The 26,138-nt window shown below is 38.1% G+C and overlaps 3 protein-coding genes across 3 annotated transcripts; 2 read left to right on the top strand and 1 right to left on the bottom strand.

Moving 5' to 3' along the window:
• Nucleotides 1-1,260: 1,260 nt before the first annotated feature.
• LOC131983565 (cytochrome P450 2K1-like) lies at nucleotides 1,261-11,582 on the top strand. The gene is made up of 9 exons (XM_059348296.1): nucleotides 1,261-1,580; nucleotides 2,677-2,839; nucleotides 3,175-3,318; nucleotides 4,161-4,321; nucleotides 8,330-8,509; nucleotides 8,605-8,746; nucleotides 9,793-9,977; nucleotides 10,927-11,068; nucleotides 11,169-11,582. The coding sequence occupies exons 1-9, from the start codon at nucleotides 1,389-1,391 to the stop codon at nucleotides 11,366-11,368; spliced, it is 1,509 nt and encodes a 502-aa protein (XP_059204279.1). The 5' UTR covers nucleotides 1,261-1,388; the 3' UTR covers nucleotides 11,369-11,582.
• Nucleotides 11,583-14,877: 3,295 nt separating this feature from the next.
• On the bottom strand, nucleotides 14,878-19,825 carry LOC131984030 (uncharacterized). Its single transcript, XM_059348892.1, has 4 exons — nucleotides 19,641-19,825; nucleotides 17,032-17,680; nucleotides 16,767-16,880; nucleotides 14,878-16,256 (listed from the first exon to the last, which is right to left on the bottom strand). Exons 2-4 carry the CDS (start codon nucleotides 17,665-17,667, stop codon nucleotides 15,303-15,305), a joined length of 1,704 nt encoding a protein of 567 aa, XP_059204875.1. The 5' UTR covers nucleotides 17,668-17,680; nucleotides 19,641-19,825; the 3' UTR covers nucleotides 14,878-15,302.
• Nucleotides 19,808-26,082, top strand: LOC131984031 (RNA-binding protein with serine-rich domain 1-like). The gene is made up of 7 exons (XM_059348893.1): nucleotides 19,808-19,903; nucleotides 22,207-22,353; nucleotides 22,455-22,640; nucleotides 23,256-23,361; nucleotides 24,046-24,199; nucleotides 24,303-24,444; nucleotides 25,618-26,082. Coding segments are annotated over exons 1-7 (843 nt in total). The 5' UTR covers nucleotides 19,808-19,901; the 3' UTR covers nucleotides 25,724-26,082.
• The last annotated feature ends 56 nt before the right edge of the window (nucleotides 26,083-26,138 follow it).

Genomic DNA, 26,138 nt, shown 5'->3' on the forward strand with positions numbered 1-26,138 from the left:
CTGCGGTTTAACCATAGACTGTATATAAATAACACTAACTATACGTTGGTTTAAAGCAGGGGTCTCAAACTCAAATTACCTGGGGGCCGCTGGAGGCAATATCAAAATGACCAAAAAAAAGACACAAAATTACTTAAAAAAGACACAAATGACAGAAAACCCTAATTACTTAAAAAAGACACAAAATGACCAAAAAAAGACACAAAATTACTTAAAAAAGACACAAAATTATTTAAAAAAGACACAAAATTACAAAAAAAGACGCAGAATTACCAAAAAGACACAAAATTACTTAAAAAAGACACAAAATTACCCAAAAAAAGGACACAAAATCACATTACATAACATTTCCACTTCTTGCGGTAACAACAACACGGCAGATAATAAACGGTCCGGTATCAGCTGCCTTTCTCTTTGTTAACATTGTCATAGAAACAAGTGAAACAAAGCTCCAGCTTGCGTAATTAAAGGAACCTTCCACACACAACACAGTAAAGTGCCATTCATATAAAACTCACATTAAACTTTCATATCAAGGTGAGGGCCACAAAATATTGTCATGAGGGCCACAATTGGCCCGTGGGCCGCAAGTTTGAGACCCATGATCTAGAAGATCGAAGGAATCTTTTGGCCCCATGTGCGTCAGGATATCGTGTCGAAATAACGCTGCAAAATTAGGCTATTTTTATGTTTAATTAAAAAAAAACAAAAAAAACAGTGAATCCTTAAGTTGAGGAAAGTTCGAGAAAATGCTGCAATTGTTGTCTTCAATACATGTTTGATATCAGTCAACCCATTTACGCCGGGAAAGCATTACGGCATTTCTATTTTGAGACCCATGGTTTAAAGGAACAACAAAGCCGTTTGCATGAACAACAGTTATGTCAGTACATACCAGTGCTTGTGCGGGTATTGTATGACATTTAAATGGGTTGGGCTGATGTGTAGAAGCTGCTTGGCCAGTTTCTTTGAACTCTTTGAACTCTTATGATCTAAACACGGTTCACAGTTCAAATTAAACTTCCGTTGTTCTGCTGATAATCTCTCTTCATTTCCCTCCATTGTTTTTCTCACACTCTTCTTGGCATTCCCTGTCTGTATTTTCCATATGCTTTCTTTTGGAATTGCTTCATCATGGTAAACAATGGTAAACAGTTTGCCTATTGACAAACTGTTTGCTGATTGGCTGGCTGACCTGCTCTTTTATTTGATTGGTGCAGCCGAGACAAATAGAAAAAGTGGGGAGGTGTCTGAGGCAACATAACGATCAGAGGTTGAAACAAGAAATTTTTGCTGTGGCAAAGAGGCTTTTATCCCTTCATGTAACTAAAACAGCGTTTCATTGCAAAGGTTTCCTAAAAGGACGGGGTCCTTGTGACGGTAGGATCATGCTAGAAAATCTTTTTCAGTCCTCTACTTCAGTCTACCTGTTGGTGGCCATTGTGGGGCTGCTGGTCCTCCATCTTTTACCCAGCTTCAGCTCCCAAGGAAAGAAGAGTCCTCCTGGACCTAAACCTCTCCCCCTGCTTGGTAACTTGCTTCAGGTGGATCTCAAGAGACTTGATGGCAATCTTTTTGAAGTAAGAAATGTTTCCATTGCTTTGACAGAAGACAAAAAAAGTTGCAGGTTTTCAGTAATCGCCAGTGTATTCCATTTAACCCTCTGAAATCTTCGGTTATTATGTCCTTTAAAAAATCTCTTTAAAAATCTTTACCATGCCATGTCAGTTTTTTTCAGTGCAACCTCACCTATATGTCCTGATAATTAATTTTTGACTTTGACTTACTTGTTTTTGAACCCAAAAGAAACAAAGGAAAACATAAAATCTGATCTTGAAAATTACATTTCAATACACAGAATTTTAAAAGTTTCAAATATGAACACAGGTTGCAAATAGGGGTGGGCGATATGGCCCTAAAAGAATATCACAAAATTGCAGGCTATTTTTGCGATAACGATATTCTTGACGACATTAGGAAATACTCAAAAAGATGAAAATATGATTATTTTTTTAGTCTGTATAAATAATTAAAAATCTAACATGTAGTTTGAAGTGCAAATCTAAACAGTTGCCAAATACAAAAAAAATTACTCTTGACACAATTAATAAAAATAACCATTTAGAGGTTCCGGGTGCATATTTTAATGACATTTTGTAAAGGAGAATAAAGGTTCTTGTATGTTTTATTTAAGGCATCTTATTTTTACAGTCTTCTTGGAAATTCTGTGGTGGATTCTCTTAACACACTTTGCTCTTATTTTGAAAGCTGCATGTGTTTAGTGACAGGGAGTAAGCCACTACATCAAGAAGTAAGAACGTTGCCAATATCATGATATGCATTTTTTTTAACCATAAAAAAAATATACTGACATTATTGTGAACAATACGATATGGCACACCCCAAGTTGCAAATATTACATATAACAGGTAAAATGAGGATAATCTCTAGTTCTATATTTTTATACTAAATATATTTGACATTATCTCCAGTTTAACTTGGCCGAATATCATCCAAATAAAAAATCTGGCATGTAGTTTCAAGCTAGAACTCAAATGTTGCTTCATTTTTCTGTCTTCACGTCATGAAGAAGTAATGTGCCGGTGCTTTCATGGACTTCAGAGGGTTAATTACATTTCTTATATAGGACTGTAAGTTTCACTTCAATCTTTTTAGCTGTCCAAAAAATATGGACCAGTGTTCACAGTCTACTTTGGACTGAAGAAGGTGGTGGTCCTGGCAGGATGCAAGACAGTCAAACACGCTTTGGTCAACTATGCTGAGGAGTTTGGAGGCAGAGAGGTGACTCCCATATTCTACGATTTTAACAAAGGACACGGTAAATAAATTATTTTTGTTTGTTAACCCTTTATCAGGCAAAGAACTATATTTGGTAACTTCAGGTAATATTTCGAGAAAAAAGTTGCAAATTTACTAGATTAAAGTGGCAAATCTACAAGAAAAAAAGTCACAGATTTAGAGATATAAAGTTGCAAATCTGTGCGAAAAAAGTTGCAGATTTACGAGAAAAAAGTGGGGAAAAAGCAACTTTTTTTCACCACTTTAAATCTCATAAATCTATGCATTTTTATCTCGTAGATTTGCCACTTAAATCTCGTAAACTTTTTTCTTCATGTTTTGATGTGCAATGACCAGCGCCATTTTTGTTTCCAGGCATAATATTTTCCAATGGTGACTCGTGGAAAGAAATGAGGCGTTTTGCTCTCGCTACACTGAGAGGGATGGGCAAAAGGATTAGTGAAAGCAGAATTATAGAGGAATGTCGGTACCTGATAGAAGAGTTTAAACAACATGAAGGTAACATGATCTCCTCTAAAGCCAAGTGCACAGGTTTATACAGCAGTCCCAAAAGTACTTGACACTTAATATCCAACTGTTTTTGTCAGTTATGTCAGTACATGCCAGTGCTTGTGGGGGTACATTATGGAATTTAAGTGGGTTGTGCTGATGTGCAGAAGCTGCTCGGCCAGTTTCTTTGTTAATCTTAACACAGTCAAAGTTGTTCAAATTAAACCTCTGGGTAACGCTTTATATTAAGGTCCTTGTAATAACCATTAATTAACAAGTAATAAGGCCCTTGTACGTCCTTACAAGATGCTTATTAACATTATTGTGCTTATGAGCCTATATAAGTGTTAATAATGGCATTATAATACAGCTAATAGCAGCATATAAGAGATTTATAAGCACTTATAAGAAACTTGTTAACAGTTTGCAAATGCGTAAGAACATTAATAAAAGCCTCATGAGTATCTTATAATTGTTCATAATAGCATTACAAACACCCATGACCCACCCATTATGTCTTTGCCATGCCTTTATTAATCTTCTTTTGTTTGCTTATTGATATTAAAACATACTTTATTCCTCATCTATTATAAGTTAACTATAAGTTAACTAACAGTTAACTATGCTTTTTGCAGCTACCGGATCTAAAGCGAGAACAATGCCTTATTACTTGTTAATTAATGGTTATTAAGGACCTTATTATAAAGCGTTACCAACCTCTGTTGTTATGCTGTTGAGAAAGCTGTGAAAATCTAAAAATGACATGAGAAGCTTTAAGATGTGCTGTGTCCCTCCAATTTGCACATCCTGTGCATTTCATTTCATTTTTTTCATTTCTGTTCTTCTCACAGGTAAAGCCTTCAACAACACCCAAACAATGATTTATGCAGCTTCAAATATTATATCAGCAATCACTTTTGGAAAGAGGTTTGACTACAAAGACCCTCACCTCCACGCGATGGTGGAAACAGCCCATGAGTGCATTCGTCTGACTGGATCAGCATCCATCCTGGTACTATAACACACAAACACGCACACACCTGCTCTGACCACCTCACTTTGCTTACATCAAAATTATTATGGCCACCAGAGATCACCCTAATTAAATGTAAACATGGGTCCAAATAAACTGCTTGTACAACTTACCTCAGGGATGGGCAACTGGAGGCCCAGGGGCCGCATACGGCCCACACCCTCACTTGAAGTGGCCCTCAGTACAACTACATGCATTTGAGCAGCAACCATAAACTAGAAAATTTCCTCTGGGGAAATTCTGAAAGGGCCACGGGGGCTACTGCCGGTGTGTGTACACTATGATGAGATTCTTCAGAGATTTCAAACAATTAATACTAGTAATGTTATGATAGTATATAATATACAAGGAGCACACCTACAACAAGCATTCCTTTACAAGTATTTATTCATACAGCAACCTATGACCTTTAACCTCAAAGTGTGTGGTGTGTGTGTGTGTGTGTGTGTGGCGTGTGTGTGTGTGTGTGGTGTGTGTGTGTGTGTGTGTGGTGTGTGTGTGTGTGTGGCGTGTGTGTGGTGTGTGTCTGTGTGGCGTGTGTGTGGTGTGTGTGTGTATGTGTGTGTGTGTGGTGTGTGTGTGTGTGTGTGTGTGTGTGGTCTGCGTGTGTGTGTGTGTGTGTGTGTGTGTGTCTGTGTGGCGTGTGTGTGGTGTGTGAGTGTGTGTCTGTGTGTGTGTGTGTGTGTGTGTGTGTGTGTGTGTGTGTGGTCTGTGTGTGTGTGTGTGTGTGGCGTGTGTGTGGTGTGTGAGTGTGTGTGTGTGTGTGTGTGTGTGGTCTGTGTGTGTGTGTGTGTGTGTGGCGTGTGTGTGGTGTGTGAGTGTGTGTGTGTGTGTGTGTGTGTGGGTGTGTGTAATTAAAATCACATAAAGTTACCTGTGTGTGCGTGTATGAAGCATGTGTATGCATGTGTGAGGAGTGTGCGCACTTTAGTGCATGTGTGTGTGTGTGTGTGTGTGTGTATCTGTAACTGTAACTGTAATCACATCAAAGATCAAAGATCAAAAGACAGCAGAGGTGGACAGACTCGAATTTCTGGCCTCAAACAGAAAGCATTTTTGGCAAAACCATAATACATATCATTGATCCGACTTCACTTTGAGCATCCTGTAAGTTCTTCCTGAACGTCTACATATGATTTTTTTAAAGAAAAATAAAAAAATAGCTTTGTTAGAGCGATCTAAAAAAACTGTTCCATCTTCCTTTTTTCCGAAATCTCCCTGCGTTTTTAATATGGGACCCAATGAGGCTGTTGGTGCGTGTTGGTGGATCATCAGTGCGTCCTACGCCCAAACTATAACTCTGACAGCTTTACCAGAGGATTGTGAGTGAGAAGACAAATTTTCCTACGTTTCTATGTATAAATTATTTCTGTAGAGTGGAATTTGTGGCCTGGAGCGCAGCTTTCAAATTTAATTTTTGACAGTTTTTTCTCTCCCTCTACATTCTGGCGATGATGTCACACACTGTGACACGAACATTCCGTGCAATACACACCCATTATAATCTCAGAATTTCTCCAAAAATGATCATGGTCATTGAACAGGGATTGATAAAAAACTATATGACCTATCGAAACGTGGATTAATACACCAATACACAAGACTTGTGTCTACTGTTTAAAGTTTATATGGAGACTCTAGGTCAGGGGTGTCAAACTCATTTTGGTCTGGGGGCCGCATACAGCTTTATCTGATCTCATGGGGCCAGACCAATACACTCATTGCAAAATTATATAGAACTAACAATAACTTTTTTCTTTGTATTATTGCAAAGAAAAAGTAAATTGTAAAAATCTTTATATTAAATTAATTTCCCTTTTACTAAATATATTATGAACAACCAAGTTTTTAAGAAAAGTATGTGCAATTTCAACAACACTTATACTCAGTTTAACATTTATTTAAGTGCATTATGCATAAAAACTGATCACAGTGATTGTACAGCATCACAAAATATTTAGTCACAGTTTTGTGGATCTTAAAAACACTGCCTTGCATGTTAAAATGCATCAAACACTTAAAAATCCATTTTACACATTTGGGAAGCAATTCTGAACACATGAACTGACTCCACACACTTGAAATCGTATGTGGCAGCTGTTTTAAAACAGATATTTGGTAAAGTAAATTAGTCCCCTTCCTTGTTGATGCATAAAACATATACATATAAAAAAACTCATATACAAAACATATATGGCATGCATAAGAAAAAATATTTTACCGAACAAAACTCTTCTGTTGTAAATCTGTCACTGACTAGCACTGACCTTCACAGCAATTATTACACTGTAATAACTACATCATTATAGTGCAACACTGAAAGCAGCATTCCATAGGATTTAGTCTTGCTCAGTATTTGCCCCTGAAACTTGGCATCTTTTCGCCTGCACAAGTGCATCAATATCAGGCATCATGTCCTGAGTAGCAGCCAATTTCAGAATCTCATTTAAGTGCTTATGTGTGAGCTTTGAGCGCAGCTTTGTTTTATTAATGTTCATTACTGAGAAAACTTGCTCACAAAGGTAGGTAGTCCCAAACAAGGACAACATTTTTGCAGCCAGTGCTGTCAATTTAGGATAACCTGGTAGGAGATACTTATAAAATGTGTCCAAGCCCACAGAGGCAAATTTGTCCTTCAATTCCACATCACACTGCAAATCAATGATTTCAAGTTGCATGTCAATGGGCACATCAGAAGCTCTGACTGTGAATGGTGAGCGAAAAACTGCAAATTCTGTCTCGAGTTCGCTAAAGACCTGGAACCGTCTCTCAAACGGAGAAGTAGACGTTTAAAAATCTCCAATTATTGTTCTTTTTCGCTCATTTTTTGTCGGACTTCCCAGTCATTTCAATGCAAAATTTTGGGCAGTTTTTCGCGACTTACGTCGCGGAAAATTCGTATTCTGTAGAGAAAAGTAATAGCACACCGATCCCGATCAAACCGCACGTTTTGATATATAATTTGTCCTGCAACTCTTCAAGTTGTAGGACTAGTAGCGGGACGAAATTGCGTCCGGAAGAGGAAGAAGAAGAAATCCACAGTATAACAGTAGTGCTAGGGGCTGGTCCCTACAGCTATTGCTGTATGGGACCAGTGCTCGGTGAGATTGCCCCAAGGCCCTAATAAAGTGTCCTGAGTTTTTGGTTTCGTTATGGTACAAACAACAACAAATGCCCAAATGCAGCAGCTTTGTGGCTGTTCAAATATTAAAATAAATGGCAAATAGACCTTTGCGGAGGTAGATAAGATGCTAGATAAGATCGGTTTGACGTAAAAGAATCGGCCGATCGCTGATCCCGCAAAATTAAGGAAAACGGTGCCAATCGATCGGTGCGCCCCTACCTCCATGCATGATGTAGGAAGGATAAAAGCCAAAAAGCAAGTTGTCTAACATATGATCATATAGGTTTCTTTTTCCTACTATCACCCACTGAAGTGCTTCTAAATTATTATGATGTCTTCATAAACATAAGTTTGATTGCCCTTAGGCGATGAAACTACTTGTTAAGGTTAAGGGGGGGAAAAATCATAGTTTAGCTTAAAATAACTGGGCTAATTTTTGTTGAATTTCCAGTGAGACCAAATGCATACAACTACATGCATTTGAGCATTAAATCTTAAAAGTTCAGTGTAAAAATGCACAAACTTACTTCTCGCAATTAATGTTGGTCTGCTGTTCTTGCACTGAAAAAAAAGGAAACACAGTAAGTGGTTATTTTTTATTTGCTTCAAACCTTTTTGTATTCCTATTTATACTGTTATACATGCATTTGAGCATGAAAAAACGTTAAGTTACTGCACTGTAAACATATTTAAAATTGCAGTTTCATCATATCTGGTTAAGTGAACGGTCCTATATGTGGCCCTGTGGTAGTGTCGATGAAAATTGTGGCCCCCTCCAGCATTTAAGTTGCCCATCCCTGACTTATCTATTGGTCATTTTTTGGGTGACCACATTAAATTGTTTGTATTGTTCTCCATTACAGTTGTACAACGTATTTCCTTGGCTCGGCCCTTGTCTCAAAAACTGGAGGAATCTGATGAAGTGCTTGGAGGTCAACAAGCAGGAAATAAGAAGTGTAATAGTGAGCATGAAGGAGGCTCTAACCCCTGAAATATGCACATGCTTTGTTAATTCTTTCCTGACCCGTAAACTAAATCTGGAGGTGAGGTGTCAGGCTCTTCAGAATGAACTCTTTGGCTGATAATACTGATCAATAACTCATTGCATATAATCCTTATTCTCTGTATGCTATACTAGGAGTCTGGAATCAATAATTCACACTATCATGATGACAACCTGCTTAACAGTGTGATGAATTTGAATGCAGCTGGGACAGATACTTCAGCAACTACACTTCAGTGGAGCTTGCTTTTCATGGCCAAGTTCCCTCATTTTCAAGGTGCAAAAACATACCTACACTCTACACTCACAGCATCACTACTGGCCAATGGTGGCGCTTCATCACCTGCTTCTGTCTCCTCCCAGAACTCCTGCTCCTCTCTGTCTCCCTCTCACCTATCTACTCTATTCTACTCTGTTGATCCTGTACAACCACATCTATTGCACGTCTGTCCGTCCTGGGAGAAGGATCCCTCCTCTGTCGCTCTCCCTGAGGTTTCTTCTTCTTTTTCCCTTGTTAACCCTTTATCAGGCAAAGAACTATATTTGGTAACTTCAGGTAATATTTCGAGCAAATTTACTAGATTAAAGTGGCAAATCTACAAGAAAAAAAGTCGCAGATTTAAGAGATTTAAAGTGGCAAATCTGCGCGAAAAATTTGCAGATTTACGAGAAAAAAGTGGAGAAAAAAGCCATTTTTTTCTCGCAGATTCACCACTTTAAATCTCACAAATCTGCGCATTTTTCTCTCGTAGATTTGACTTTAATCTCGTAAACTTTTTTTCTCAAAATATTGTTTTCGTATGTTTTTTTTTTTTACACATTCTGGCTGTATGTAATATCCTCCAATATTCTCTAGGGTTGAAATTTAGAATTTGCAAGTATTTCAATGAGTGTCCTATTAAGGGTTAAAATGGTGAATCTGGGAGAAAAAAGTTGCTTTTTTCTCCACTTTTTTCTCGTAAATCTGCAACTTTTTCCGCGCAGATTTGCCACTTTAAATCTCTTAACTCTGCGACTTTTTGTCTTGTAGATTTGCCACTTTAATCCAGTAAATTTGCAACTTTTTTTCTCGAAATATTACCTGAGGTTACCAAATATAGTTCTTTGCCTGATAAAGGGTTAAAAGGGTTTTTTGAGGAGTTTTTCCCTGGCTGCTGTGACGGTCTAAGGACAGAGGGAGTCGTACCATGTACAGTCTGTAAAGCCCTTTGAGGCAAATCTGTGATTTTGGGCTATATAAATAAAATTCACTTCATTTGATACCAGTATATCAAGCAATGTCTGGTTGGACTCATCGATTTCATGTCAATGTTGTGAGTGCAGACCAGGTCCAGGAGGAGTTACGGAGGGTCGTTGGAAATCGTCAGATCCGAGTAGACGACCGGAAGAACCTGCCTTTTACTGATGCTGTCATACACGAGTCACAGAGGCTGGCCAACATTGTCCCAATGGCCATTCCTCACAAAACCAGCCGAGATGTCACCTTCCAGGGCTACTTCATCAAACAGGTCGGTTGCTCACATGCATGGTTACCTTTAAAACGTATAACATTGTATATTATCAAATGCATGCCTTTAACCCTCTGGAGCCACCGAGAGCGCTGGAGCATAACATCTTGATGATGTCACGATGTAAAAACGAAGCTAACCGAGCCGTCAACTTCCCTCTAAAGCAAGTAAAACCAGAGATAAGACAAATATATTAAGTTGAAATAATAACTGGATGTTATCCTCATTTAACCTCTTATACACTGCAAAAAAAGAAAAGTTGGGTGAACTCAAAATTTCAAGGCAACAAACTTCGATAAAATTTTAAGTTGGACAATTAAACTAAATATTTTAAGTTTTGTTTTTGAGTTTTCTCAACTCTGAATTCAGATTTTTGAACTTAAAATTTTACATTGTATTAACTTTTAATCCTTACTTCTGCAATGGGCTGAATTGGCACGATTGTAACGCTGCTATGAAATGTCAGCTAATGTTGCGACCACAATTTTGAGTTAGCATTGATACGCTAATGGCTACTCTTGTAGCTGTAACAAGCAGCGCTGCTAGCATCAGTTAGCCCGCTAGCTTTCGCTAATGACCGAATTTCACCGTTTTCCCGCATTTCACAACAAAGAAATAAGAGTTAGCAGAACTATTGTCCCTTGTTGTGAACCCCAACTTAAAGATATAAGTAACAACAACTCACCAACTTGTTTTTGAGCAGACAACTGGCTTCCTTTGTTATGCTAACTTACATTATTGCCCTAAATGTCAATAATTTATATTTCCAAGTTTTACCAACTTAAATCACTGTTTAAGGCAAAAAATACAAGTTGGCTTTTTTTGCAGTGTATGTTGTGTTTACAACCTGTGTTCACTTCATCGAAGGGGTCAGATGCTCAGACATCAGATCTTTTCTTTGGTTCCAAGATTTTAAATTATACACCTTGTGCTTTTTTTTTTCCTACAGGGGACTGTTGTGATTCCTCTTCTTACTTCTGTCCTGCATGATGAGAGTGAATGGGAGAGCCCACACACTTTCAACCCTTCCCACTTCCTGGATAAGGAGGGTAAATTTATCAGGAGAGATGCCTTCATGGCTTTTTCAGCAGGTACAACAACTTTGTCAGGATTTCGTTTTTTAAGGGGTTACAGATATTTTACGACTTTAAAGGCACAATCCAGTTCAACTGAATGTCTTCGTTGTCGCAGGTCGCAGGGTGTGCCTCGGAGAGGGCCTTGCCAGGATGGAGCTGTTCCTTTTCTTCACTTCCCTCCTTCAGGACTTTCGTTTCACTCCTCCACCCGGAGTCACAGAGGATGATCTCGATCTGTCTCCAGTCGTGGGCTTCACCCTCAACCCCACACCTCACGAGCTGTGTGCCATCCCAGTTGGAGAGTGGGGGACTTGATTAATGCTTTGTGATTTTATGCCATGGCAGGAGCAGGAATTACCTCCATTTTCTGGATTTTTAAAAAGCCTGACCTGCCGATTCCGATTTTGGCCGATACCGTATTAACATTATTATTTCTACCCTTTACTATATTTTCTGTTCACTTTGTAACTCATTTCATGAATAACAGTTTTTTTTCATGGAAAACAACACACATTTTCTTGGTGACCCCCAAACTTTTGAGCGCTAGTGTATATATATATATATAATTTGTTAGTTAAAGTTTGTGGGTCATGATTCGGATTTGGATATTTGGTATTTCCTTCTTTCTTTGTATTTGAACATTTCTAAGGAAATCAATAACTTTGGTCTACAGCTTAATGTATCTTGCAGACAGAAAGGTGTTAATATTGCTGCAACCAGCTGACTTGGTTCTTACTCTCAAACTGTAACTTTAAACTATAATTACCCATATAATTGCCTACTGTATAATCCTCATTTGAATATAAAAAAATCTGGAAAAAGAATCCAATGGAAACTTAATCCACCAAGAGAACTAAAGAGGGAGAAACTATTTAATTTCCTACATTTTCAGCTACGGCCAAATGGATGTAATTCTCCCTAATTGTCTGACATTTACACAACAGACATTCAGATTAACCTGTACAGCTTTGTTCTTTAGCCACAGTGTCTTCTTTCATTTTTTATTTTCCAGACGGGTCCAGAGGAAACTGATCAGGGTGGTAGAGACAGAGGGAGTGGAGAATGTTCTTCCTGCTTCTGTTCCTCACAAGACCAGCACAGATGTGACCTCCAGGGTTATTTTATTAACCCTCTGGAGGCCATGAAACCACCTGCACATTACTTCTTCAAGACATAATGAATGAAGCAACGTCGAGTCTTACCATCAGCTTCCCTTTGAAGTTCTGGCTTGAAACTCCTTACCAGATTTTTTTTGATGATATTTGGCCGAGTAAAACCGGAGATAATGTCAAATATATTTAGTATAAGAATACTGTTATGATCCGGCTCACAGACCACACAAAACTAAGGAAGCATATAGGGATTAAATGGAAAAGTATAATTTATTTTAACAAAATGAATCCAAAAGGAAACAACATAACCAAATCTTTACTAAACTAAACCAAAGGAGCTGACAGAAAACATACTACTCGGTCAACTTAATATAATGGAAAACTAAACACAGAGAACTCAAACAAAGGTGATCAGCTCCTCCATGATGCCAAGGGAAAAATAAGAGACCAAACCCCTCAGGAGGGCGGGTTTTAAAGGCGTGGAGACAGTGGCCAGCTGCCGCCAATCGGATCCAATCCAGCACCCTGAAACAACAGACAAACAAACAAACACACACACACACACCCACACCCGGGTGGGGCCTGGGGCCGTCACACCCCCCCCCCCATAAAGACAGGGTCCCAACCCTGGCCTGCTACAACCTGTAAACAACAATTTGCACAACTACATCATTTTTTACTAATAATCTTTACCCATACCAATGCATATATTTGAAATAACAATCACAAAAATTACATTCTTCCAAAATACAGATTCACCTTAACAGTTTTTCACTTGTCCACTATCATGTAGTTTCTATCCCATCTCAGCTACTGGTACCTTGAAGCAAATTTAAGAGAAAGACAGAAACATTCATAATGAAGACATGAAACTACTGGCATGGGGCTCTCGACAGGGCATCTGCCACTATGTTATCCTTTCCTTTAATGTGTTTTATCTCTAACGAATGCGACTGCAGAAACAGAGACCATCTTATCAGCCTTTGATTTGGACAGCGAAGTGAATTCAAGAATGTTAACGGATTGTGATCTGTATAAACCACCACCGGCCCTGAACCCACATAGACTTCAAATTGCTGTAATGACCAAATCAAAGCTAACGCTTCTTTTTCGACAACGGAATAGTTTAATTGATGTTTATTAAACTTCCTGGAGAAAAAGCTTACGGGTCTATCAACACCAAAATCATCCACCTGCAGCAATACCCCACCTGCGCCCACATTACTAGCATCAACCTGGATCTTAAAGGCTTTCTGCATGCAAGGGGCAGCCAGGACCGGAGCATCACAGAGGATCGTCTTAACATTTTCAAAAGCCTTTTGACATGAAGGAGACCAGATGTATTTTACATTTATTTTCAGCAAATCTGTCAAGGGTGCAACTACAGTGGAAAAATTTCTACAGAAGCCCCGGTAGAATCCAACCAAACCCAGAAATCTCATCAGTTCTTTTTTTGTAGCGGGTGGCGGATACTGTTCGATTGCCTGCACTTTCGCCTGCAGGGGACGCACTTCTCCATGCCCAACCAAAGAATGAGATATTATCTTCATTTAACCTGTTATATGTTATATTTGCAACCTGTGTTCATATTTGCAACATGTACATTTCTGTGTGTGAAACATCATTTTCAAGATCAGATTTTCATCTTTATAATATGTCACTGTGTATTGTTTTATAATTTTGCATCAACTTTCTACCTTTTTAACCCTCTGAAATCTTCGGCTATTATGTCCGTTAAAAAATCTTTACCACGCCATGTTGGTCAGTTATCAGTTTTTCCAGCACAACCTCGCCTATATGTCCTGATAATTAATTTTTAACTTTGACCCAAAAGAAACAAAGGAAAACAAAAATACAATATATTATAAAGAATAAAATCTGATCTTGAAAATTATGTTTCACACACAGAAATGTACATGTTGCAAACATTACATATAACAGGTTAAATGAGGATAAGATCTAGTTCTGTATTTTTATACTAAATATATTTGACATTATCTCCGGTTTTACTTGGCCGAATATCATCAAAAAAAAATCTAGTATGGAGTTTCAAGCCAGAACTTCAGAGGGAAGCTGATGGCAAGACTCTATGTTGCTTCATTCATTATGTCTTGGAGAAGTAATGTGCAGGTGGTTTCATGGACTCCAGAGGGTTAAAGAATGACTAAAAAAAATGAACACTACTCTCTGCTTTGAGGCAGTTTCTGAACAAAATCTTATCAAGAAGAGATGAAATGTCTCTAACCTACAAAGAGACCATACATGTCACAATGGACTAAATTACAGCCTTCCTAATCAATTAGATTTGGCACAGCCTGGTGTCCTGTCTTGATGTGAATTCAGCCATTTGGCTTTGAGAAAATATACTTTAGGTTCTTGTGGTCAAAGCAGAACACCAAAACAGTGATTTTGGAACCAAGAAAAACATATTTAAGGAGATTTAAGGTTTTTTTATATTGTCATACTGTATGTTCTTGAAGACCCTCTTCTTCTGTTTGCTGTGTAATTGTAACTTTGTTGGTTATCACCAATAAATATGAGATAAAAAAAACAATTTAAGCTTAATTGTTGTAGTTCTGACTATAGATTAAACTACACTTAACTCTTTCAGTGCACATCACAATGTGAAAAACACCTTTAGTAAGCTTCAGCTGTAAACATTACATACTGTACATATAACATAACTCCTCACACACTGAAATGAGAACGTGCTTTGGATCATAGCCATCTCTTTATTTATTTATTTATTTTTTATCGGTTAGCATACAAGTATGAAAATTAACAGTTCATAATGCCAGTCCTAGAGATACAAAAAATAACAGATATAAAATGAACAAGAAGTGTGTTAAAAATGTCAGAGTGCCTGCACATAATCATTTTTCTTATAATTGTTTAATCATTGCCTAAAATAAAGACAAATCATAGCACGTAATTACTATAGCACTGCATTCTATTGCCATTTGTATTTTCTTAAAATGTACTTTAGAAATAAAATTAATGAATTTAAGAAATGCTACAGCATATGCTCTTTGTAAAAACATTAAGTGTGTCTTAAATAAGTATTCTACTCTAAAAAAAAAAGCACATCCAAGCCCTTATGGTCCCCAAAAACACTCATCTGTGGCATGTGAATGCCTCTAGGGTCCTTCCACTTTGATAATATTGATCTGTTGATCCTGTGAGGAGTGGTTGGAGTTCATCACCGGCTGCGTGGACACACTGCAGTCCTGGAGAGTCCTTCCTGAACAGCTGCTGAAATCAGAGGTTTTACCCTCTGATCCTCTGAAAGTCTGAGAATGTGGCTGGGTGTATGTGGGGACGTAGGACTGTGTGTATGGTGGCATGATCGTTTGACTGCTTTGCTGTGAGTATGCAGTTACATATGATTGTGTTTGAGAGGGAGTGTGTGTAAGTGGGAGATTTTCAGCATTGCTACATGGTGGAAACCCGTTCATACTCGAAGGGCTCAGTCCTGGCAGTTTAAAGGCCTCTACATTTTCTAAACTCTCTAAAGAGTTGAAGCTTGGCTGGCTTTGGCTGCACTGAGTGTACGTGCCTTGACTGAAGTTGAATGTGTCTTGGCTGAAGGAGGTAGATGCAGAAGCTGTCGGCAAACTAGAGGGCGACGGAGTTTTGTTGTGCTGCTGTTGAACAACGCTACAGCGTCCCAGTTTGGTGGCGAGGCTCTGCAGAGTGCTGAGGATCTGTTTCTGAATGTGTGTCTGCTGAGTCTGCTCCCTCTCCAGGCAACACTGCTGCTCCACCAGCATCTTGACTGCCAGACCCAAGCTGCGCACCTCAGAGCCCAGAGTCTGAATCTGATCCTGTAGACAGCCTCTCCCTCCGGTGTCCTGGGCCGCCTGCTGGGGGCTCGGGTTTCCCTCAATACGAGCGCTCCCCTGGCTTCCGGGGGTCTGTAGACGGATGATGGCAGCCCCAGGAGCCGAGGATGTTAAAGATGCTGGTGAGCGGCTTGGAAGACGAATGCCGACCCGAGGGAGAGGGTGAAGGGAACGCACAGACAGACCTGGTCTCTGTGTGAGGAAACGCCTCGGGGCGATGCCTCCACCAGACTGACCTTCCATAACAGTCTGCACAACATGACAAAAGTATAATGAAACCAGTGAAAAAAGTAATGCAATGTTATCAATAACATCCTTTTAAAAAAAGGACTAAAAACATTCCTTTTTAGCAAAACCTTTGGTTCCTCCCATCTAGATGGTTTTTAGATTATGTATGTATGTTTTCTGTTATTAAAAAAAATCCTTTTTATAATTAGAATGTTATGCTTTTAACCTGTAGCACTTTGAGATTTCCTGTAATGTAAAGTGCATTACAAATAAAATGTATTATTATTATTATTATTATTATTATTATTATTATTATCAATACAAAACTTTGAATAATTTAATTTAAGATTCTTTCTGTCTCCCAGAATATGGTGAGGACAAAAGCTAGAATACTACCTGGTAAACGCAACTGGTGAAACAGATTCAGTATAAAAACGTAACCCTGGACTTAACATGTACTGTTGCACGGTCACAAGAAGTAACTGAAGTCTGTCATTAATAAAGTGCTGCTTAGATTTGCTCTTTTCTCACCTTTTCAGTGGTCAGATCATACGTTTCAGGTGGCTGTGGCATTGTACCTCTCAAATCCGCACCTTGGACACTTGAAGGATCTCTCCTCAGTAACGACGCCACCTGTTGGAATGACTGTTTGAAAACAAAAAATGCAAGTTAAGACTCGCAGATGAATTGTTTCTTGTGGTATTTGACACACAGTTTTTGTGCTATTGTAAACATTAATTACAGACATATCATTTAGGTTTGTGACACGTGGGAGAAATGGTCTTTAAGTAAGCACCTTCATCCTGTGAGACAGAGCTTTATCCAAAAGCCTCTTTCGAGCTGCCAGCATTGAGTTGGTGGCTGGAGAAGGTGTAACTCTTCTCCTCATGAATGCTCCAGAAGCTGTTAGTGTGGCGGACGCAGCGCCGGCCTCTGCTCTTGTTACAGTGGACTGGGGAACTCTCTGTTGGTTGCTCTGTGCAAGGGAAGTGACACTAACAATCTGGATGTCATTTTCTTCCTTATCTCTCTCGTGCTGCTGCTCTGGCCTGCTTCCTCCGCTGGTCTCCCCAGACCCGGACGGCTTTGCACCAGCATCTTGATTTGAGGAAGTCTGTTTTGCAAAATTTGCAGCTGCCGTGAGGTTAGCCTGGTGAGATGCCTCTCGCAGAAGGTTTTGGAGATGAATGTTACTCCAGCTGTCTTGCATTGCCCGAGGCTGCACCTGTGCAGATGATGTGCTGCCTCCAGCCTCCATGGGTCTAACCCTCCCTGGCGGCCTCCCTTGAAACTCCCTCAGGAACAGGTAGATGGCCTGGGCAGACACCTTGATGTTCTCCAGCTCCAGCACAGCTTTGATCTTACGGAAGCTAAGGCCAGCCTTCCGCAACTCCACCACTTTGTGTTTGGCGGCTTCATCCAACCGGCCCATGGTCTCTCACTCACTGAAATTGAGAAGATTCATAAGTTACTGACAAGACACACCACCCCATCTTTTAAACAAAACTGTAAATAAAAGCAATTTATTAAATGAGTATTTTCAATAACTACCTCCCTGTAGGTTACCTGCAGATGCATGTACATAACAAGAATACATTTTTAAGCTGCTATTTCTGATATTTTCCTCATCGCGATTTTCTTCTTTTCTTTTGCAAAAGCAAAAGAGAAGCCATCCGCAATTTCATTGTCCTTGAGTATAATGGCAATAAAGATCTTCCTGGTCTATGATTATGGTATCCTTACTAATTCCTAATTATTTACTTATATTTACAAAATGTTCCCGTTTTAGCAGTAACCTGTCACTCTTATCAAATTAAATTAACTCGTATCAAGAAACACTCTCGTCGATGGCCAAACTGTGGAAACTGTCGAAACCTTTAAATATTTGGGAACAGTGCTTGATGGCCAACTGAAATTCACAGGAAACACAGACTATGTATTTAGATAGATCTACAGATTACTTTATTCATCCCCGAAGGGAAATTCTGTAAAAATGTTCACAGAGACTCAAGCTGTTAAGGAGGCTGAGCAGCCTGGGGGTCAGCCAGAAGATTTTAGAATTAGTGTACACCACACATGTAGAGAGTGTGCTCACCTTCCATCTTCCTGTCTGGTTTGGTTACTTAAGTTGTAAATGTAAAATCAAACTAAACAAAATTGTGTCAAGGGCAAGCAAAATAGTGGGACGACCCCAAAAGTCACTAACAGAAATTCACACAGAGAGGACAATGAGGAAGGCCAGGAAAATGACAGCAGATCGCTCCCACCCCCTAACCAACCAATTCGAGCTCCTGAAGTCCGGTGTTGCACCCCTGCCGTGAAAAGCACCCCCTCGTCGCGGGGAGTTTACTTAGGAGTTTATATTCAATGATAAGTAGACCAAGAAAAAAAACAACACACTGACACTTCAATATACATATATATATATATATATACACTCACACAAACACATACTTAGGAGTTTATATTATATATATTTACAAATATTATGGAAGACAACACAGTAAGCAGGCTATTAATTAATGACATCAATAACCATTTACCCGATTTTTGTTATCTGTGACTGTGATTGTGGGAAAGTATGACTATTGTGGAATCCATGAGCGCATTTAAACATGAATCATTAACACAAAACTGGACGCTAAACAGAACGTGACATGGAATGAGAATATAATTTTTGTCATTGTGTGTACGTTGTCATTTGTAGTAAATTAAACATGAGCATTTAGTCCTTTTTGACATTTACTCGTGAATAAGAGATCTGTGGGTAATATATGTCCGTTTGGTAGTAGTTTATAGCGTCCTCTCCACATGCGCGACGAGGGGGTGCTTTTCACGGCAGGGGTGCTTAATACGGCACAACACCGGGAGACGTTACAGGGTCCCACTAGCTAAGGGAGCCTTTAAAACATCTTTTATCCCCAGCGCTACTCGCCTCCTCAACTCAACATAAATGATGCACTAACTTTGAACTGCTCTTAATTGTCTTTTTCTTTTCTTATCCCATGTTTATACTGCATTCTCAACTGCTGTATGTTTTTAATGAAATTCTGCATCTTTACGGTGAGCCAAAGGCAAATTTCCACCATGGTGGGTAATAAAGATTTATTGTATTGTATTGTATTGTATTATATTATACGGTACAAACATATCTCAGTAAAAAAAAATAAAGCTTTAAGTGAGCTACAATAAACACTGATCCACACATAAAAAGAGATCGTAACAACTGCCTATATTCTGTTGTCGCATATGTTTTCTTGGTGAACATGTAACATGTCTAGTGGTTACCATAGACACACTTCAGACAGAACTGGAGAAAATATTTGTCGCTAACATCATTTAGCTGAGTTAGCTAGCTAGCTAGTCAGCTAACGAAACAATACATTGAGAAAGTAAAGCGCTCACCGTGGCGACAAAAGAGAAGGTGGGTTGGTGTTTAAATCATTTCACGTATCGTGATGAAATAAATCGTCTTAGCATAGCTACGATTTAGCCATACACACATCAACTCACATTTTTTTTTTAATCGACAACAACATAAATAAACAAATGAGTTGTATGTGGCGCTCAGGTGTACACGTCACTTCCGCTACTTCGTCATCACCCGGGCGACAGTTTCCTCAGGCCGCGAGCGGTTGTTGAAGCGAATCACCTCGTTTGAAAATTATGTAAGTTTCGCCTTTTATTTGATTGCAATCAAGCTAGCTTAAATTGGAGTACATATTTTTAAACACGAAAAGAAAATGATCATATTTTCTATCGTTTGTGCCGTTATGAATGGAGTAGTAATGGATAAAGCGTGGCTCGGTCCTCCTTGTTTTGAGGAGTCCGCTGAATGAATATCAATGGCGGCGGATTTCTCTCCGAAAGAACCATTTTTGTTGGCAAAGTTTAGAATCTGAGATGTTTCAATATTAATAGTAGTGATGGCCAGATGAAGCTTCATTAAGCCGTGAATCTTTTCATCCAATTGGTTCAAAATAAGGTTCATTTCTCGAGGCTTCATGTGCTCATAAACCCTCCTGCTGGTCAAAACCTTTATTGTCATTTCAACTATTTTTTTATTTTTTTTTAAACTTTATTAAAGCAACTTGGTGCAATACAAGACAATACACCAACAAAACGCTGTCAGGGAGTTTCAACAATACAAAGGCAAGCTTTCATACAAAAACATTGTAAAGTGTACATTAATTCAATTTTTATAGCTTTAATGTTGGTAGATTTCTTAATAGACTTAATATGTTCTTTGGTTTCATTTTCAAAGACAATAAAGAGAGGTTTTTGATTAACGTAACGACATTTATGGATATGCCATTTGGCTATAACTGTATCATGAGATTGATGATATAGTGTTGTTTTTCTTTTGCAAAAGGAAAGTCAGTGAAACCAAACAGTATATGTCCACAGAAAGAGCAGTTTAAGTCTATGTCTTTCTTAAATCGTTGTAAAAAAAACTTAAGATGTGTACATTTTGTGAATTATCTTAAAAGATACTTCTTTCACCTGTCATTTTAACTATTTGTGATTGGCCTCTTGTTGGTCTTGCAACAGTGTCAGCATGAGAATAATCACTGCCAAGAACAATTTAATTTGATTTTATGTGGTTCATTAATTCATTAATTTAATCTTTTTTAAAAAAAAAATAATTTATGGGTAATGGTAAAAGTCTATTAATGTAAAAAACAACAACGTGTCATTATGATTTCAGCCAATGTTTGAATAAATCCAACATGATATGTTTATGTTAAAATTGTTGGAGTGTTTTCCAAAGATTAGACAATGATTTTTTTTATTGAATACTGGGGTGGTGATGATTACTTCAATTTTATTAAGAAATAATATTTTATATTATATTTTCATGCAGTATTGCAGCGGTTTAACTATTTGTCTAGGTTTACTCTAAGTAAGAAGTTTACACTCTTAATACATTTGTTTATATGGATCTACTCACTCCTTTATATTTGCCAGCTCTTTGTAGTAGGTTTATTTCTTGTTACAAGCCTATTGGTCATATTCACGTGTAGTAGTCGACCGGTACGGGTTTTTTAAGGCTGATGCCGATACCGATTATTTTGACATCAGTCTTAACCGATCCCTGATAATGTGCTGCCGATTTTTTTGGCCAATTCTTGAAGCCAATATTGCCTTTTCTCCCTCCATTTACATGATAAAAATGACACAATGATAAGAAATGTTACACAAGTCTCAATTTAAACAAAAAAGAAACATTTATTAACAAAACAAACAAAACATATTAACAGTTGGATAGCAAACTGTGTATGTTGTTGTAAAAAATGCAAATTTCGGCCTGTTATATCGGCCGGCCGATATATCGGTCTACCTCTATTCACGTGTTACGGAGACCGTTACACATAGCTTAGTTTAGGTTGGAAATAATTATTAGTCAACAAGAAATGCATGTCCAAAAATGTTCATTGTCAGTCATTTATCAGCCAAATATCTGATTTATTATTGGTTCCAGCTTTCCAGAAGTTTTTTAAATCTCATTTTATGTAATTGTAGAGATGATTTTGATCTCTTTGTCATAAAAAGGCCAAAAATCCCTGAAAAAAGTGTTGGATTTTGTGATAAAGTGACAGTGACACTTTAATTCCGTACCCTATTTTACAATGCTTTCACAAACATAATTTTAGTAACATTTCATTTATTGTGATGAAGAAGTGGAATAATTAGTATACTGTATGTACTGCATATAAAGATGCAATTAATCACAGCTAATGCGCTGGAAAAGCTCAGGAATACACCCTGAAAATAGTCGAAAAGTGCTTGAATCTGACTTTGGAAAGAGTGTAGGAACCCTAGATTTTTTTGGGCTCTGGCGTATTGCTGCATGCAATTTTCACTTTTTGTTGACACATTAGACTCTAAATGTATGGAAACTGAGATCCAGCAACACAGTATTCATAAGATGTCTGATCTAAAAGTAACAGCAGTTTTTCTCTCACCTCAGGGCGCCATCACCCACAAAGCGGAAGGAAGAGGAAAAAACAAAAGACAGAGGCAAAGAAAAGACCGGTACAAAGGAAGGAGACAAGGAGAGAGGACGGGATAAGGCAAGGAAACGCCGCAGTGCCTCCACCGGCAGCAGCAGCAGCAGGTTTGTTTTCTAAGTTGACTATTTTTGTGATTAATAGTGTTTATGTTGGTGACAAAATCTAAAAATCAAACATGGTTTGTCTTTGTTTTGGCGATAACCAGGTCCAGATCTAGCTCTACTTCGAGCAGCAGCTCCGGTTCTAGCTCCGGTTCCTCAAGTGGTTCCAGCTCATCCGGCTCCAGCCGCTCCGGCTCTTCAAGCTCCCGTTCCTCCTCCTCTTCCAGCTCCTCAGGCTCCCCCAGCCCCAGCCGACGACGCCATGACAACCGCCGCCGCTCCCGTTCGGCGTACGTCACTTCATCTAAAGCAGCTACGCATTGATTGATTGATTGATTGAGAATTTATTCAAACACAAAATAAAAGATGAACAATTAAAAACAAACAACAATAAATACAAGACAACAACACAAAATGAAACAACAAGACAACACTTATTTGTGTTCAAAAGGAGTGGGAAGAAGCCAAAGCTTATTAAATCCCACCCCTTCTCCCTATATTCATTTATTATATTCAGTTATATAACAACAATAATATTTATATATATATGTATGTATAACACATAGTAATGTAGTATATAAGCTTGTTATTACCATTATTAACATACATAACTTGTTATTAACTTACACACACATAAGTACACTTACACCCATGTAGTCACAATGAGACAACAATGAACAAACAAAACAACAACACACACAAAAAAGAAAAATGGTAATAATGCATTTAAAAAATAAAACGTCAACAATAACCACGTACTGTCATTTCACACACCCGTTTTCATCCCTATATTGTGTGAAGACACGCTCTTTATATTTGATTTATTTACACACTGTAATGTCTTATATTTTCTCTGGTTTGAGTCACAATGAATCAAAGTAATGTTTTGTTTTTTGACTCTGCAGGTCCAAAACACAGAAGAGAGGAGAGGATAAGGAGCGAAGGAAAAGAAGCCCAAGCCCCAAACCGACTAAAGTTCACTTAGGGCGGCTGACCAGAAATGTCACCAAGGTAAGTGAAGGAAGTGTTAAGCTTTTTATAGCAGAATGCATCATAAAACATGATTTGAGATTATAGCACTAACCCCTGAAATGTCATTAAGTTGGAAAAGAATCCCACCATCACAATCCCCAGGAACAAAGTACCTTTATTTTAATTAATTATGATTATTATTTTTTAGAAAAATCTTTTTATTGACATTTGTAATTAAAGAAAAAACAGGTTACAGATTCTGTAAATGTACACAATAACTCCCCCCTTGTATGTGTATGTGTATATATATATATATATATATATATATATATATATATATATATATTATTATGATTATTGTCCTGTAAACAGGCCTTTTATTGCCTTAGTCATGTTGTCAGCAGTTTATTTTATGTATGAATTCAGATTACTTTGTACAACCCTGATTTTAAAAAATGGCGGAATGCTGTGAAAAGCGAAATAAACAGAATGCAATGATTTTCAAATCTTTCAGGATCTAGATTTATTTAAATACAGTGAAAAACCAATATATATGCCTTTGTTTTTAGAAAATACATACAGTTATTCTGACATTGATGCAGTATTCCAACTTTTTTGGAACGGTGTACATCAACAATAACAACAAAAATTCCTCTAACGGATAAAAAAAAGTTCTCTGTTTTGTGGTCCTTAAAGCATACTGTGTGTCTTGTTTTTGCACAGGACCACATCCAGGAGATCTTTTCCACTTATGGAAAAATCAAAATGGTGGACATGCCATCGGACAGAGTCCACCCACACCTGTCCAGGGGCTACGCTTACGTGGAGTTTGAGACTCCCGAGGAGGCTCAGAAGGCCCTCAAACACATGGATGGAGGTAAACTGGTGGTTTTCCTTCAGTGTCTCTATGTGGCAGTATTACTCTTCATGCATTTGTGTTGAATAACTTTCTGTGATTACTTTGTTGTTGTTGTTTTTAGGTCAGATCGATGGACAGGAAATCAGTGCATCTGCCGTGCTGACTCAGCGTGTCCGCCCTCCACCCCGTAGACCATCCCCCCCTCGCAGAATGCCCCCACCACCTCCTATGTGGCGTCGCAGTCCACCTCGCATGAGGAGAAGGTACACTGAATGTTTTTTAGTAGCAGAAGAGTCGCTATGTCCATCTACATTTAAGTAATATCATATTTCCATTAAAGTATAATATAGGACATTTCCACATTAAAAAGTCTAAAAACTACGAGACCTATTATGCATATTTTTTTTGCATTTATTATATATTTTTGAGTTTTGAACCTGCATAATCCCAAATGTTTTATGCCCTTTGCACGTGTGTCAGCCTGGTTGTGTGCAAAAAGTAGCCATACATTTAGATTTAGGTTTATTTGCACAGTTAGAATGACATAAAATGACAAAGATAACAAATAGTGTAAAGTGCAGGGAGAGGCAGAAAACCCAGATGGGCTTATTTAAAACCTCCACCTAAAATGTCATAGTAATAATAAAGTAATAAACTGATAATATAAAAAAACGTATGTATAACATCAACAAATTATAATAAAGACAAACAATAAAAAAACAAAAATGAACATGATATAAAAGTGTATTTGTGTGTGAATTAGAATTTTAAAACGGCAGTTAAATGGGCTTTTAGACATCTTTTGAAACCTTTTATAGAGATGGAGTTCTTTGCCAGATGGGAAAAGGTTTTCCATGATTTAGTCCTTAAATTGAACAATAAATTGACCTCTGCATGTAAGAAATATTGGATGATGGAAGATTGACGTGTTGGATAAGAGTGAACATGAGAATTAAATTTAAAATAAGTCTTAAAGTGCTTTGGAAAGTTTTCATGATCTGAATATACCTTAAAAATAAAACACATATTTGAGAAATATTGATGTCATGAACAGTAATTTTCTAAAAGAGGTCCAGATGAGGCATGTGACTAGGATCGGGTTGCTATCCCAACAAAACTTCTCCCTTTTTCTGAAGAACCAAACTTCTGTGGAGTGTAGTAGAAAAGGTGCTTGCCCAAACTATATTAAACTTTTACTTTAAACCTTAACTATATTACAATATGAAAGATGAGGAAAAATTAAACTATAATGAAGTGTATGAAGACAGTCTTGTCCAGTCTTGTTTTAAGTCAAATTTTCACAAAACATTGCTTTATTTGGTGTTTTTTATTTTTTATTTTGACATTTTTTTTAATCAGTGGGTCCATTGTGTTTTGGAGAGGAGGAGACCTCTGCGGGTCATTTAAAAACTGAGGTTTTTCTTGTGTCATTATAGGTCTCGCTCCCCGAGGAGGCGCTCCCCAGCACGGCGTCGCTCTCGCTCCAGATCTCCTGGTCGAAGGCGTCACCGCTCTCGCTCCAGCTCTAACTCCTCCAGATAGACGAGTTTCCTGCCTCCTGACACAAAGTGATCTTTAAGATTCTCTGATGCCAGATCGGCTCCTGTTTTCCCAGATCTCACGGACTCGTCAGAAATAAAATCATCTGCGCTGTAGTCAACATAAACATCTGCCTGCATGTAGGAAGTGGATTTTTTTTTTTTTTTCCTGTGCAAATGTGAGTTTCTTTTCATGTTTTGTGTTTGGTTGATCCTGAAAAGCTGTCTCACTATTAATGTTGTGTTTCAAGCTGAGTCTGGGCTCCACTGAGATCTACAAATGTTTCTTTTTAAGTTCAACTTCTTTTTACCATGTACTGAATTTTTAGACATTTTGAAAAATAAAAATGCTGAAACATGCAAGTATGTGAGTTTAGTGTGTAACAGTCAGTGTAACTACCGGTCTAACGAAATTCATA

This window comes from Centropristis striata, chromosome 13 (assembly GCF_030273125.1).
Source record: "Centropristis striata isolate RG_2023a ecotype Rhode Island chromosome 13, C.striata_1.0, whole genome shotgun sequence".
NCBI lineage: Eukaryota > Metazoa > Chordata > Actinopteri > Perciformes > Serranidae > Centropristis > Centropristis striata.

Coding starts and splice junctions, on each gene's coding strand:
- LOC131983565 (XM_059348296.1), top strand. CDS start 1,389: ATGCTAGAAAATCTTTTTCAGTCCTCTACTTCAGTCTACCTGTTGGTG. Junction 3,319..4,160: donor AGAGTTTAAACAACATGAAG/GTAACATGATCT, acceptor TTCTTCTCACAG/GTAAAGCCTTCAACAACACC. Junction 9,978..10,926: donor AGGGCTACTTCATCAAACAG/GTCGGTTGCTCA, acceptor TTTTTCCTACAG/GGGACTGTTGTGATTCCTCT.
- LOC131984031 (XM_059348893.1), top strand. Junction 22,641..23,255: donor CGCCGCCGCTCCCGTTCGGC/GTACGTCACTTC, acceptor TTGACTCTGCAG/GTCCAAAACACAGAAGAGAG. Junction 24,445..25,617: donor CCACCTCGCATGAGGAGAAG/GTACACTGAATG, acceptor GTGTCATTATAG/GTCTCGCTCCCCGAGGAGGC.
- LOC131984030 (XM_059348892.1), bottom strand. CDS start 17,667: ATGGGCCGGTTGGATGAAGCCGCCAAACACAAAGTGGTGGAGTTGCGG. Junction 16,881..17,031: donor CTCTGTCTCACAGGATGAAG/GTGCTTACTTAA, acceptor GTTTTCAAACAG/TCATTCCAACAGGTGGCGTC. Junction 16,257..16,766: donor ATGATCTGACCACTGAAAAG/GTGAGAAAAGAG, acceptor CATGTTGTGCAG/ACTGTTATGGAAGGTCAGTC.